We start from the raw sequence: 15,631 nt of genomic DNA, 5'->3' as shown, positions 1-15,631 counted from the left end.
CATCTACTTTATTTACATTTATGATAATATCTATTTTATATATGTATTGATTTAATTTATTTATTCATTCATTTGCTTTTACTTTCTTATTCATTGGTCTCCATTGTCCCCTGATCATCATCTATTAAACTTGATGAAGTTTATGCAGGTTCAGAGGCAGATCCTTCACCAACCAAAATCTAACACAAAAAAACACTTGGATTAGAATCACAAATGACGACTTTTATCCAAGTCTTCTAAAAGAACAGATTTCCATGCCTCTGAATAAGCAACAAAAATGCATCAAAAGAAAGTAATCTGTTCTGATTCTGCAGAAAGAAAACAAAAATGTGACCAGAGTTGAAACATTTTCACCTGTATTATTTCCTTCATCAAGCATTTGATTCCCTCCCTTGACTGAAACAAGGCTGTTCACATACACAAGTGTCGCAAACGACTTAGGGATCCCATAAATCGGAAGATCCTTGAGTTCTTGTGTCTTAAGGTTGTAAGAAACAACCAATCCGTCAGAGCCTTCCATAAGTATCTCATCATTTTTCCAAAAAGCCAATGGCATTTCCACTTTCATGAGAGGTCCAATTGTCATTATCTTTGTCCAAGATCCCCTCCAAGATCCCCTCACTCCATATTCCGTCATCACATATATCTCAAACGATTTTTTGGTCCCCTCTCTCGGATAACCTACTAGAGCAATGCGTCCGTTCCACACAAAAAGACTCCTGCATATTGAATAATCATACAAGGAGAGGGCACTTGGCATCGGTATTACTTGAAACGCTTCATTTCCCATGTGGAATGAAAGGATGACCTCGTTTCGGTTATTGTCAATAGCATACCAATGAAAAGCTCCATTAAAGTATGTCTCGAAACACGGAGAATACCACACATGGGCGAGGACTTTAACATCGATTTCTTTCCAAGAACCAGTTGCCAAAGAATATACTTCAACCCTGGAATGTTGGGGTAAGTCACTACCACTTCTGTCCCAGTACGAAACAATCCTAACAACTTTGCAGTGATGGGTTTTAGCATCATAACCAAATCCTAAGGCACTGGTTTGTGGGATCAAATTCGAGCTCGGCGAATAACAAGGGAAAGAGGATTCTGGGAGTACCATGGACTCCCTAGTTGCAGGATTACATAGAACTATATCATCTCTGTAATTTGATAGGCAAATAATGCCATCACAATGACCTAAAAGCTGTAAGCATGGTTCCTTCTTATATAAAGACAAATCAACATCTAGATTTACGAAAGAAAAACCGTTGCTGCAGACCAACGACAACATATTTTCTTTCTCTCCTAAGCACGTTAGAAGGCACCGCTTGAGAAGGACACAAACATTGTTGTTGCAGTTGTACTTAAGGTGCAATTCGATGAACTTAGGATTGCTAATGAGAGTGTACCAGTATTTGCAAACACACTTGCATCGAATCAGAGATTCTACCGGCAATCGTAAGAGGATTTCAAGGAACAACTCTCTTGGTAGATCACCAATGACCTCCATACTCAGCTCTTCTTAGACTTCTTTCCTACAGTCAAGCCAAACCCTGCATGAGAACAGAAATCATCAAAAACCCATGTATATACTTTTTCCGTAACCCTGGTTTACCAAAACGATATGCGGGCATTAATAACCATCTGCCATAACAAGCCACATAGAACTTTAATACTATATACAGTTTAAGATTAGTATAGTAGTACTTTTTGGCAGGAATCTTACCAAGTTCAAGTTATCAGCATCAATTTTACGTCAATCAAGAAACTAATTACCTTGTTAGATTCTCTCCCCTCATCTATGAATTATTATTATTCTAACCTCATTGGTCGTTTTCTTCGAACTGCCTTCCCTAGGGGTTGGAGCATATACTTTAAGCATAGATTCCTGAGAAATTATTGTCTCATCCGATTCTTTTCTTTCTTTCAAAAGGCATTTTGGTGAGCATTTTAAACAATTCAGATTCTGGACTTTCGATACTGCTAAAATGCAATTCAGGGTTGTATTGCAAGTTTCCAATGGATGCCTAAATATGCATAAAATCCTAAACATAAATCAATGCAATATTTGAGAATGGCAGCTTAAAGTCTATGTTTAACACTACACTTCATAGGCAGTTAAACTTAAGCAAAAATGATAATATTCTGTCCCTTTAACGAAACAGTGAGATTGATTTCAAAACCAAATCTGTTCAACACATTACCAAGCTAAGCAATAGAAGAAACCAGAGGCTCTTAAGCAAATGTACCTGTATCATCTCCTTCATGCGCTTGATTCCCTCTGACTGAAACAAGGATAACCGAATAACAACAACCGTGCACGATTTTCCTAACTCATGATCTTGAAGGTTGTCATATTTTTTATGTGCTAAGACCGTAAGAGACGACACCTCCACCATCACCGTCTCCGAAAGGTTATCAAAGGAAATTCAAGAGATTCCAAAAATCCTTAATCTTCTCTAACAGAAAATTTATATATCTAAATGTCTGATGTTCACTCGTGCTTAACACATGTTTAAAGTATTCAAATCACTTTTCTTATAATAGGTCACAACCAGCCACTGGTTTAATAGATAAATAGGTAAGGTCACAACCAGCCACTGGTTAAATAGGTAAGATTGGACTCTTTTAGCATCAGGGCTCATCTGTTTTTGTTTTCTGGTTTTTTTTATTCAGATTTCTTTGAAGGCTGATTTTCTGGATGACTTTCAATCATGCTGATGCTTCACTCAAAGCATAGTCAGCCGGTCCGCCAGATATGATTATAAAGCAGCTATTCCGGTGATTCTAAAGGTCCGGTGGTAGTGCTGGAGAAATTTGGTTATGGAAATCAGCATGAAGTATGAAAAGAGGTTCTCAGTGCAGCACATGATATAGTGCACAGATTCCGATTTTATGCTAAGAGATAAATTCATAAAATTTTAGCGTGATGAACTTATAAAAATTTAAAGAACAAAAATAAATTATATGAGAGTTCAAAATATTCAACGCTGCCCGCCCCACAGACCATCCCTAAAGCAATTATTTTGATTAAGGAACTTAAGATAGGCTATAACAATACATCAAAACATTAATAACAAAAGCAATACACTCACTAATAAATGTAAAAATCCGAATAAAATAGATGTTATCATCTTAAAACTTTGTTCTTTTAAAAATAAAATCTAAGGAATTTACAGAGAAATTCCAAAATTCTGATCTTATCAATCAAAGAAATCTTTAAAGTAAAGCAGCCTACAAAAAAGAACCAATAAATGAAGCCTCCATGTCATGACACGTGTTACTGTCTATCATCGTGTTTTCCTAGTATTTTTCCTATTTATGGAACTGCAACCACTATTGTAAATTCACCAGAAAGCCCTTGACAGCATCCCTAATTCTCAAAATCATCACTTTCCAATTTCTTATCAAATTTACTGCTAATTTTCCCAGTAAATACCGGACTTCCTTTTCGTAAATCGTAACAATGCTATTATTTTTCAACAGACAGAGAACTTCGCTTTTTCACACAATTAATAGCCTTTCAAATATATGAATATTCATGAATTAAATATCAATAAACAATAGAATTTTAGAAAAAATACAGTTAATGAAATTATACCTCAACAGTGCCTCTTCAACAGCACAAGGAAAATTGGATTTCAATGATATGTTGAGAGCTGTGGAGTTCAAGAAAGAAAAGACTTAATTTTTGAAGGTTTTACAGGCTAAAGGGAATGAACCCAGAGAGCAAAAGATGGATGAGAAAGAAAATGGAAGAAATTGAGAGGGATAATGATCTACAGTCATTGTTTTGGGGATTTTTTTGAGTTGTAGGTTTGTCAGCACATCATTATCTCAGTATATCCATTTGGGAAAAGATGAGGGACTTTGAAAAGGAAAGGATTTATTCTATATTTATGATGTAAATTAATCTGTAGCCTTGTGTTCGGTTATAGTATTTAATAGTATAGAGAGAAGAGTATTGTACCATATTCTACCAATAGATACACATTGGAAGTAGTGTTCAAGTGAGACTGTTACACTACGTGTGGAAGTGAAAAAGGTAAATGGAAAGCAATCATGGAATTTTGTTTTTATCCACACTGGTTACTCGTCACTAGTATATATATATATTTTACAAAAGAACAAAACGACTATGTTTTGTAGTCTACCATCTTGGGGATTCCTCTATGTGAACATCAGCTTGAAGGTAAGGAATCAATTCTTCAAGTGGCTCTTTTAGGAAGTGCGACCCTTATTTTTTTTCTTTTCAAATTTTATCTTTGCTATACAATCAACACACCAATTTCCTTCTCTCCAGGTATGCATTATCTCAATAATCCATCATTCCTTCATTTCTACGTAAACTTTGAAGATAGTTTCCATATGAATGTTATCGAATTTTTTCTTATTCAAAGCATCAATGATCCATTTTGCGTCGGCCTCGATGATGAGCTTTCTCACCCCCAACACTTTAGCTAGGAGCACTCCCTACCGTATCACCTAGATTTCTGCCATCACACTTGTGGTTTTTTCGATGTTCATCAAGAAATCCCGAACCTAAACACCGTTCTCGTCTTTAATCATTTCGTCCGTCACCACCAGTCCTGTGGCCACTTTGCATGCCCCATTCGAATTGAGGATCCAACTTCTTCTTGGTGGTCGTCTCTATAACACCCTAAACCCGATTGGGCCTAAAGTGCCACATTGGGCTGCTAAGACAACCTTTAATTTTCAAAAATCTATTCATTTTCATTTTAAAACATTATGAATGGTACCATAATAGTCGTAAACAACAATTATGAAAACACTTTATAAATCCAAGCTCCGTGACACATAGTGTAAAATCAAAATAATACAATTCAATATTATAAAATCATATTACAATAATAAGGGTCCTATGAATACATATGTCAAACTAAAACTATAGTACACTACTCTATAAGAGATGTTGGAAGTTATGTTGTAACGGTGCTCCTCCAACAGCTTAAGCTAATAACCTACAAACAAAAAACATCTGAATACTGAGCTTACAAAGCCCCAAAGTATAATCGCTAATCTAGAGCAGCATTATGAGTCTCATAAACATAAGCATGCTAAAGATATGGTATTAAGCAATATGTACATACATTATCTTAATCAAGAGTTACCTACTTAGGGTTTAACTATTCTATCATTGAGGTAGGAGTTTCATGCTTCCCTTAATCCTCTACTAAGGACCTCGCCATGAGTACACCTTTAATGGGTCTCTAACCACAATGACTATAACTGCTATGAATTATCTGAATGCAAAATTTATATTGTTGTGCATTGTCTGAATGCAACACTAACATTGTTGTTCATTAAATAAATGCAACATTGACGCTACTGTGCATTATCTAAATGCAACACTAACGCTATTGTGCATTATCTAAATGCAACATATTGCCAATATCTGGTCTCACATAGCCATAAGAAATTAGTTAACTGAGGAAACCTAATGTCACATAGCATTAGTAAAATTCCCACTAAGTTGTTGAATGATCTCCTGGTCTCACATATCCATCAAGTAGATCGTGAAAGGGAACTTGGTGTCACATAACATCGATACAATTCCCGATCAATTAAAGCATTGGCTCGGTCTCATACAACCGTCAAGCCAAATTCTGAGGATATTTGATGTATAGGACTGATGTAACTATACATGCATGACTAAGGGCTCAAGGCCATAAAACATTAACAATGGCCAACGAGGGCAACTCAGGTAGCCTAGCTATACACCATTGGCAATGACCAACTAGGGCAACTAATGTAGCATCGCCACACACTAGCATAGTTTGGCATACTAAGGTAAGGTCATCCCCTTTACTAGTTACAATCTCATTTGTCCTCTCAACTAGAACGTTATGTGAAGGTTAATCATATGTTATTTTTATAATTTATTAAGTTTTTCTAAAGAGGTCTCTGTCATTTCATGATTTTATGGCGATTATTGTATTTATTGTTCATTACATGTAATATTAACTAGCCCTTTATCTGATTCGGGTTTATTACTAGGTAATGACACTCTAGTCGCTCTTATCACACTTCTCTTCATTACCCCTTTAATTGGAAAGACGACTTATACGTTCTTGGTTTACTGATGTTTCCAGATTACATGCTTCTCTATTACGTAATCTGACTTACTTATTGTACCGCTTATTGATACATCCTCTACAACAATCTTCGTCATTAATTTTGGATACTTTCTTGACAGAAGATAATTAGACATATTACGTTTGGTATGGTTACTTCAGTTGTAATCTAATCTTACGAGTGTTTGTAGGCCTTTTTAATCATTTATGCCCCTCACGAACTAAGTTCCACCATTACGGATCATCTTTAACTCGTACGGGCCTTAATGAGACCAAATCTAACCATCCCAAGTGGGTAGTATTGATACTCTACCTGTAGTATCGATACCTAGGGTAAAGTATCGATACCTAAAATGGTTTCTGTTTGCTAAAAATTGGCACAATATCGATATTTTAGGGGCAATATCGATACTCTCCCCCTGTTATCAATACTCATTGCAAAAATTACCCAAATTTCATCCAGTTCATCTAATATCGAAACATTGTGTCATGTAGTATCGGTAAAATTCTCACTAAGTTGTTGAATGATCTCCTAGTATCACATAGCCATCAGGTAGATCATGGAGGGAAACCCACTATCACATAGCATCGATATAATTCCAACTCAACTAAATTATTGGCTCGATCTCACACAACTGTCAAGACAAGCTCTAAGGATATATGTTGTACTGGAATCATGCAACTATACATGCAAGACTGAGGGCTCAAGGCAACAAAACACTGGCAATGCCCAATGAGGGCAACTGAGGTAGGCTAGCTACACGCCATTAATGATGCCCCACAAAAGCAACTAAGGTTGCCTCACCACACACTAGCATAGTTTGGTATACTAAGGTAAGGTCATCCCCTTTACTAGCTACTATCTTCTCCTAGTCATTAACACTTAAGGGTATTTTAGTCATTTTTATCTCTAATGATGTCCTTATGCATTTTATGATTTACGACGATAACTACATTTGATGTTCATTTCATGTAATACTAGCTAGCTTGATACATAACTTGAGTTCATTATTGGATAACGACACTCTAGTCGCTCTTATCGCATTTCTCTTCATTACTTCTTGAATTGGGGGGGACAACTTAAACGTTCTCAGTTCACTGAAGTTTCCGGAGTGTGCGACGTCACTATTACATAATATGACTTACTTATCGTACCGTATGTTGGTACATCCTCTATAACCATCCTCGTTCTTAATTTTCAATACATGTTCGATTGAAGATACTTAGACGTGCTATGCTTGGTATGGCTACTTGGGTTGTAACTGTAATACCCCAAAAATTTAGATAATGACCAAAATGTAAATTTTGAAAGTTTAATGGTCAAAGTAGAAAATTGGGAAAAGTTTAAGGAATTAAGTGGTAATTTTCCCAAAAATAATGTTATTTCATAAATGGATTTAGTGAGTGACCAAATTATAAGATTTTGTAAAGTTTAGTGACCAAAGTATAAACTTTGAAAAGTTTAGGGACCAAAATGGTAATTTTGAAAAGTTACAATTGGTCTCGAAAATAAGGAAATAAATATATTATTTTAACATTTATAAATGTTGGAAAATAATATTTAAGGGTTTAATTCCATGTTTAATTTAGACTGTTGGATTAAAGTGACATAATTGTAAGTTTTAGAAATTTCAAGGGCAAAATGGTAAAGTGGGAAAATATTTTGTTCATATTTGACTTTGGAAGATGATAAGGTTGTTGTGGCTTGGTATTAATGTAAATATCAAGTACATTTTGGGTAAGTTAGTATAGATATTTTGATTTCAAGGGTAAAGTGGTAATTTAACATTTAATGAATTTTTTATTCATTATTAATAAAGAAAGATGAAGAATTATCATATGAATTTCTTCACCTTCTCCAGTAAAGAAGTGAGCTCCTTCTAGAGGTAAGAAAACATTTTGCTTTTAATTTTTGAGCCAATTCTTTTGGAATTCGAGTTATGATGTGATATAGGAAAGTGATCTACGCGAAAAACGCCATCATTTGGTACCAATATTTCTTTCTAATCTTGTTGGATTTCAAAGATCCCAAATCTAAGGGTTTATGTTCATGATAGGATTTATGAAATTGATGATAAATCTTGATGATTTAGAGGTTGTAGATTCATATTCAAGCTTGATTTATGGATAAAACATGTTCAATCTTTATAAAAATTATTCTTTGAAAATTCGGCCATGATGTATTTGAGTGAGAAAAATTGATGGAAAAATTATATAAGGTCTAGAAATGATGTATAAAGTATTCTACAAGCCTTAGAAAATTTTGGGGACTATTTTGTAAGTTTTGAAAAGTTGGGGGACCAATTCGACAATTTTAGAAAAGTTATGAATGATTGTATAATTATTTAATAGTTGATGTACTATGCTGGAAAATACTGTTTTAGAATTGAAATAAGTGTTTAGATGTGAAATATGACTATTTTGGAAGTTTAAAAAGATTGATGATTTAAGTACAATATTCGTATAGTTGGGGTACTTAAATGTAATTGTACCTTTGTAAAAGTAATTGGTTGGTAATAATTTCAATGCTGTAATTTTTGGTATTAAGAATCTAAGTGATAAAATGGTGAAGGACCATTTTGTGTAAATTGGAAAAGTTGGTGCCAATGTTAAAAGGAATTATTAAGTGTTAAATATTTGGTAGAAAATGAGTTTCAAGTATATTATGGAGTTGTTATGGGATGTGTTTATGTTAGTACAATACTAACATATGTATCTTTATGAATTTGTGATTTATACAGATCGTGATTGATTAGTGATTGAAGCAAGTCAAGTAGAAAAAAGGTTTATTGTGGAACATAGTAAGACACATATTTTGGAATATATAAAGTGTCAAGGTGAGTGCAATACATGCATGACATTGTACATAGATGTTTTATACATCATCAGGAAGACTTGCGATAAGTCGACCTTGTTTATATCAGCATGATATTATGTCATTTTTATAACTTCGGTATGACATTGATATGTCATAGTGTGAAATTAAAATGCATTGATCATGAATAATGTGATATTTTACCATGAATGTTATTTCAGGTATGAATTGTCCAATGTTAAATTATGATAATATACTTTGCCATGGATGGATGAAATAAAATAGACTATATGCCCAAGTAAGTCATTGAGGGACATGGTATAGTTGGCATGCCATAGAGTATAGCAGCTGCAGGTTTATATTACACTATAGTGTGTAAGGACACTAAGTGTATATGGTGGGCACGATCTTATATGTAATACACTTCGGTGTATATGGTGGACAAGACCTTATGTGTAATACACTTTGGTGTATATGGTGGGCACGACCTTATGTGTAATACACTTCGGTGTATATGGTGGACACGACCTTATGTGTAATACACTTTGGTGTATATGGTGGGCACGACCTTATGTGTAATACACTTCGGTGTATATGGTGCGCACGACCTTATGTGTAGCACTACGGTGCAAATATTACTCGAATACCTAGGGTCCTCAGGGTTTTAAATTGGGATATGGTTTATGATTTATAGTCTATGGATTATTGATTAATGAATGATAAACATACAAATAAGCTTACGAGCTTATGGAATAATGGCAAGTATATTGGTAAGAAATTTTATATTTAGTTATATTATTTTGATCATGGTAAAATATTGGATATGTTGGTAACATGATTTTATGGCATTTTGATTTTTACATTAAAATGCATGCATGAGTTGTATTGCACCGTTTATTGTTTTAATTGTCTCACTAGGTATATACTTAGCGTGTGATGATTTCATGCATAGGTAAAAGCCAATAGTAGAGTAAAGAGTATAAAGCACTCAAAGTATCAAGGAATATACTACAATATCAGTAAGACATCCTATGATGAAATTTTGACTTTGTTAGTGGTATGTACTTATCAATGTCCTAGTTGCTCTGTTAAATAATTTTGCAACTGGGTTGTAATGACTAAGCTAAACTAAAATGTTTTACTCTGTTTCAATATGGATAGCATAAATCCATATTAATATATGTTTTAAATAGTATGTGATAATTTGATATGATATTTTAATAATATCATTTACCATGTTATGAAAATAAATTTTCAGTAACTTCTGAATTGGAAATATTTTAGAAATTCAGGTGACATCTATAATCTGTATAGGTATAATTATACGGGTTATGGGTGTTACATTTATTGGCATCAGAGCTACTGGTTTAGTTGATTCTAGGACTAAACCGAGTTTGTTTTGAGTTAAAAAGTGTATACATGCCACTAGGATGTCAAAAGTTACTGATAGTTGTATATATATTGTGATGATGCTTATTGGGAGTAAAATTACTCTTTACTAATGTAAGATGATTTTGACTATGTTCAGATGTCGGAAACTAAAGACAAATGTAAGAAATTTGAAAATGTTGAAAAGAAGGTCAAGATTGAAATCGACCCAAAGGGACCCGACATGACTTATGTAAAACACCTTAGAAGGGTGGATGATGTTAGGGATTTTCCTCAATTTTGTGGAAGAAATGTCCCAGCTTTGAACGAAGTTTCTGAATTGGAAGAATCCATTAAAAAGTTTGAACGACTTACAAGAAAAGTCGAATTGGATGAGGATTCAGAGGAGATTTATGAATCTAGTGATGATTCTGAGGTTCCTCCAGGTAAGCTTAAATAATTGAGAAATATTTAAGTTAAGCATTAAATTGTTTAATGCATTATTGATTGAGTAAGCGGTAAACATGATTTCCGCTAAAAGTTTATAGAAAGCTGAGTTATTAGTGAATCGAATTATTATGATTTAGATTAAGAATAGATATTAATTCCATAAAACTGGATAGAGTTACTCTGTGAAGGTAAATATGCGAAAATGGATTGTCTAACCTTCCATGTTGCAATTAATTATTGTTTAGATCGAGATTGATTCTCAAGAACTTGAAAAGTTTCAAGTTCGTAGTGAGAGGAAAAATAGTAAATTTGCTTGATAGTGTGATTTTAGCATTAACTGCTATGAAGTTATTGCTACAAATTGTCAAGTTTTCTTATTGAATGATGTGGACATTTAGACTTTCTTTTGAGATGGAAAATGTTTCAACTGTTCGAAAACATTATCTTTGGATCTGGAAAAGTTATACAGATTTCCTTAAGAATGAAATAAGGAATTGTAAAGTAGAGATATTCAATTCAACTTGATAAAAAGTGTTATTATGGCGTAAGACCTATGGGTCATGATACAAGTGTTACACGGACAAATAATAAATGTCCGATAAAGATTCAGGAGCTTATGTTACCAGTGAATCTTATGGGATTATCATTAACGAGTTTTATATCATTTTGATCATGAGTTGGTTGTCTTTGCATTAAGGTTGGGTTAATGGTCGTAAGAAGCGATTAATTTAGAAAAATTCAGAGAAATTAAAAATTTTAATGATTGATTAAAATGTGAAATCATCAATAAGTGATATCAGCAATGGTTACGATTAAGATGATGTATGAAGGATGCATAGCTTTTGTAGCTAAGGTGATAGATACTCAAGTATTTGAAGTAAAATCTTATGATATTTCCATAACTCGAGAATTTTCATATGTCTTTTTAGATTTATTATTTGGGTTACCTCCAAGAGGTGGAATTCAATATTTATGGTTATCAAGGTATTGATCATGTATCTATGGGTTAATATCAAATGGTTGTGATTGAGTTAAGAGAATAATGAACCAATTGCAAGAGCTGCTAAATCGAGGAATCTTTAGACCGAATATTTTACCTTGGGGTGAACCGGTGTTGTTTATGGAAAAAAATGGATCTATGCGATTATGCATAGATTATTGATAGTTAAACAAAGTAACTATCAAGAACAAGTATCCTCTTCCGAGGATTGATGACTTGTTTGATTAGCTTAAGGAATATGTTCCAAAGATAGTTTTCAGAACACGATATAGACACTACGAGTTCATAATAATGTCATTTGGTTTGAAAAATGCTCCGACAACATTCATGGATTTGATGAATCGAGTATTTCAATTTTACTTGGATTAATTTGAGGTGGTCTATATTGATGACATTCTGGTATACTCGAAGACAAAAATAAAGCATGATTCTTATCTTCGTACTGTGCTCGAAATACTTAAGGATAAAAAGTTATACGCCAAACTATCAAAGTGTGAGTTTTGGCTGTCAGAAGTTATTTTTCTTGGTCATGTTGTCTCGGCAGAAGGCATAAGAGCTAAAAAAGAAGAAAGAAAAAAGAAAAAAAGAGAATAACTAGAAGAAAAAGAAGAAAAAGAAGAAAAAAAGAAAAAAAGAAAAAGAAATGAAAAACAATAGGAAAAAAAGATGAGAGATTCTTAAAAAATATTTCACTTGTGGAAAAAAGTAAGACTAAAGACTTTGAAGTCAAGTCTGATGGGTGTCTATTTTATCGAGGAAGAATTTGTATTCCTCATGATGATGAGTTAAAGAAAAATATTCTTTCTGAGGCACATTATAGTCCATTGACTATGTATCCAGGTGAGAATAAAATGTATCAGAATGTAAAGAGTCATTTTGGTGGTCGGATATGAAAAGAAACATTACTGAGTTTATTGCTACGTGTTTGAAATGTCAACAAGTAAAAGTTGAGCATCAAGTGCTTTCGGAATTGTTGCAAATGATTTCTATTCTAGAGTGGAAGTGGTAAAGAGTCACTATTGATTTTGTTATTGGACTACCTTTTACATCAAATAAAAAGGATTCCATTTGGATGATAGTGACCGGTTAACTAAATCGACACATTTCATTCTGGTGTGAATGGACTACACCTTGGATAAATATGCAGAGTTGTATATAAAAGAGATAGTTCGACTGCATGGTGTGCCAGTATCAATCATATCTGACAAGGATCCAAGGTTTACATCAAGATTTTTGGAATTCTTTACATAGAGCTTTGGGTACTCGATTGAATTTCAGTACGATATTTCATCCACAGACAGATGGTAAGTCAGAAAGTACTATTCAGATATTAGAAGATATGCTGAGAGCATGTGTGATTGAGTTCAAGGAATCATGGGAAAAGAAAATTATTTGTCTCTATAAGAATTTATCTATAATAATAGTTATCAATTGAGCATCAAGATGGCTACGTATGAAGCTTTATATGGGAGAAAATGTCGAACACCATTAAATTGGTTAGAGTTAAAAGATCGGAATCTTGTTGGCCCATATTTATTGAAAGAGGTGAAGGATAAAGTAAAGATAATCTCAAGATAGCAACTAATAGACAAAAGTTTTATTCAGACTTGAAGCGAAAAGAGATTGAATTTCAAGAAGGTAATAAAGTTTTTCTTAAAGTATCACTTTGGAAAAAGAATTTGTATTTTGGGCGCAAAGGAAAACTGGGTCTAAGAATCATTGGACCTTATGAGATATTAAAAAGAGTTGGACTGATGGCTTATCAGTTAGCATTAACTCCGGAGGTAATTGGGATTCGAAGTTAGTCAAAGTTCACAATGTTTTTCATGTATTGATGCGTAGAAAGTATTGATCCGATCTTTCACATATCATTTCATCAGAGGAAATTGAGATCCGACCAGATTTGACTTATGAAGAAGAACCAATTCGGATATTAGCACGAGAAATCAAAGAACTGTGTAACAAGACAATTCCTCTAGTCAAAGTACTTTAACAAAATCATAAAGTCGATGATGCTACTTGGGAAAGAGAAGAGGACATGAGAAAGCAGTTTCCACACCTCTTCATATCAGGTTGAAGATTTGGATTAAATAGGTTCAAAATCTAATTATTAGCATGATCTTCACAAAATCCCCAAATTAAGGAGGAAAAATCAGAATTCAAGAAGTTGGCAAGACCAGAAGAGGTTTTCGCATAAGGCGTAGGCACGACTTATTCATCTTGAGCTATCACAGAAGAAGTCTACAATTAAGGCGTGGGCATGCCTTACCAGTCCATATAACCCTAAATTAGGGTTATAAATTTATAAGGGAAAATGAATTTAATAACGGCTGAAAGACTCTATTGAATTATTCTTATCTTTAGAGAAATATGAGAGTATCAAAAAAATCCTTATTTTAGTGGGATTCACTTTTGATAAATTTCCTTATCTAGAAGAGGGCAATCCCTATAAAAAGAGAAGTTAGGGTTTTCATAGAAAGTCTTAAAATTCGAGGACGAATTTTATTTAAGGAGGGGAGAATTGTAATACCCAAAAAATTTAAATAATGACCAAATTACAAATTTTGAAAGTTTGATAGTCAAAGTAGAAAATTGGGAAATGTTTAAGGAATTAAGTGGTAATTTTCCCAAAAAGAATGTTATTCCATAAATGGATTTAGTGAGTGACCTAATTATAAGATTTTGTAAAGTTTAGTGACCAAAATATAAACTTTAAAAGGTTTAGGGACCAAAATAGTAATTTTGAAAAATTAAAATTGGTCTCGAAAATAAGGAAATAAAGATATTATTTTCACATTTCTAAATGTTGTAAAATAATATTTAAGGGTTTAATTCCATGTTTAATTTGGACTGTTGGATTAAAGTGATAGAATTGTAAGTTTTAGAAATTTCAAGGGCAAAATGGTCAAGTGGGAAAATATTTTGTTCCTCTTTGACTTTGGAAGATGATAAGGTTGATGTGGCTTGGTATTAATGTAAATATCAAGTTCATTTTGGGAAAATTAGTATAGATATTTTGATTTCAAGGGTAAAGTGGTAATTTAACATTTAATAAAAAATTTATTCATTATTAATAAAGAAAGATGAAGAATTATTATATGAATTTCTTCAACTTCTCCAGAAAAGAAGTGAGCTCCTCCCAAAGGTAAGAAATAATTTTGTTTTCAATTTTTGATCCAATATTTTTGGAATTCGAGTTATGCTGTGAAATAGGAAAGTGAGCTACGTGAAAAACGCTATCATTTGGTATCAATATTTCTTTCTAATCTTGATGGATTTCAAAGATCCCAAATCTAAAGGTTTATGTTCATGATAGGATTCATGAAATTGATGATAAATCTTGATGATTTAGAGGTTGTAGATTCTTTTTCAAGCTTGATTTATGGTTAAAATATGTTTAATTTTTCTAGAAATTATTCTTTGAAAATTTGGCCTTGATGTATTTGAGTGAGAAAAATTATGGAAAAATTATATAAGGTCTAGAAATGATGTAGAAAGTATTTTACAAGCCTTAGAAAAATTTGGGGACTATTTTGTAAGTTTTGAAAAGTTAGGGGACCAATTCAGCAATTTTTGAAAAGTTTTGAATGGTTGTATAATTATTTAATAGTTGATGTACTATAATGGAAAATACTGTTTTGGAATTGAAATGAGTGTTTAGATGTGAAATATGACTATTTTGAAAGTTTGAAAAGATTGGTGATTTAAATACAACATTCGCATAGTTGGGGTACTTAAATGTAATTGTACATTTGTAAAAGTAATTGGTTGGTAATAATTTCAATGCTGAAATTTTTGGTATTAAGGATCTAAGTGATAAAATGGTGAAAGACCATTTTGTGTAAATTGGAAAAGTTGGTGCCAATGTTAAAAGGAATTATTAAGTGTTAAATATTTTGTAGAAAA

The 15,631-nt window shown here is 33.0% G+C and overlaps 1 protein-coding gene across 2 annotated transcripts; it reads right to left on the bottom strand.

Annotated features, from left to right (window-relative positions):
* Positions 1 to 76: 76 nt before the first annotated feature.
* LOC120130841 (F-box protein CPR1-like) lies at positions 77 to 3,824 on the bottom strand. Of its 2 annotated transcripts, XM_039147995.1 has the most exons (4): positions 3,599 to 3,824; positions 2,247 to 2,804; positions 355 to 1,550; positions 77 to 179 (listed from the first exon to the last, which is right to left on the bottom strand). In XM_039147995.1, exons 3-4 carry the CDS (start codon positions 1,505 to 1,507, stop codon positions 166 to 168), a joined length of 1,167 nt encoding a protein of 388 aa, XP_039003926.1. In that variant the 5' UTR covers positions 1,508 to 1,550; positions 2,247 to 2,804; positions 3,599 to 3,824; the 3' UTR covers positions 77 to 165. The 2 variants fall into 2 exon arrangements, with proteins under 2 accessions (XP_039003926.1, XP_039003925.1); XM_039147994.1 differs by lacking the exon at positions 2,247 to 2,804.
* Between the last annotated feature and the right edge of the window lie 11,807 nt (positions 3,825 to 15,631).

Source organism: Hibiscus syriacus, unplaced genomic scaffold (genome assembly GCF_006381635.1).
Source record: "Hibiscus syriacus cultivar Baekdansim isolate YM2019G1 unplaced genomic scaffold, ASM638163v2 tig00110548_pilon, whole genome shotgun sequence".
Lineage (NCBI taxonomy): Eukaryota > Viridiplantae > Streptophyta > Magnoliopsida > Malvales > Malvaceae > Hibiscus > Hibiscus syriacus.
This window is presented reverse-complemented; position numbering and strand designations above follow the sequence as displayed.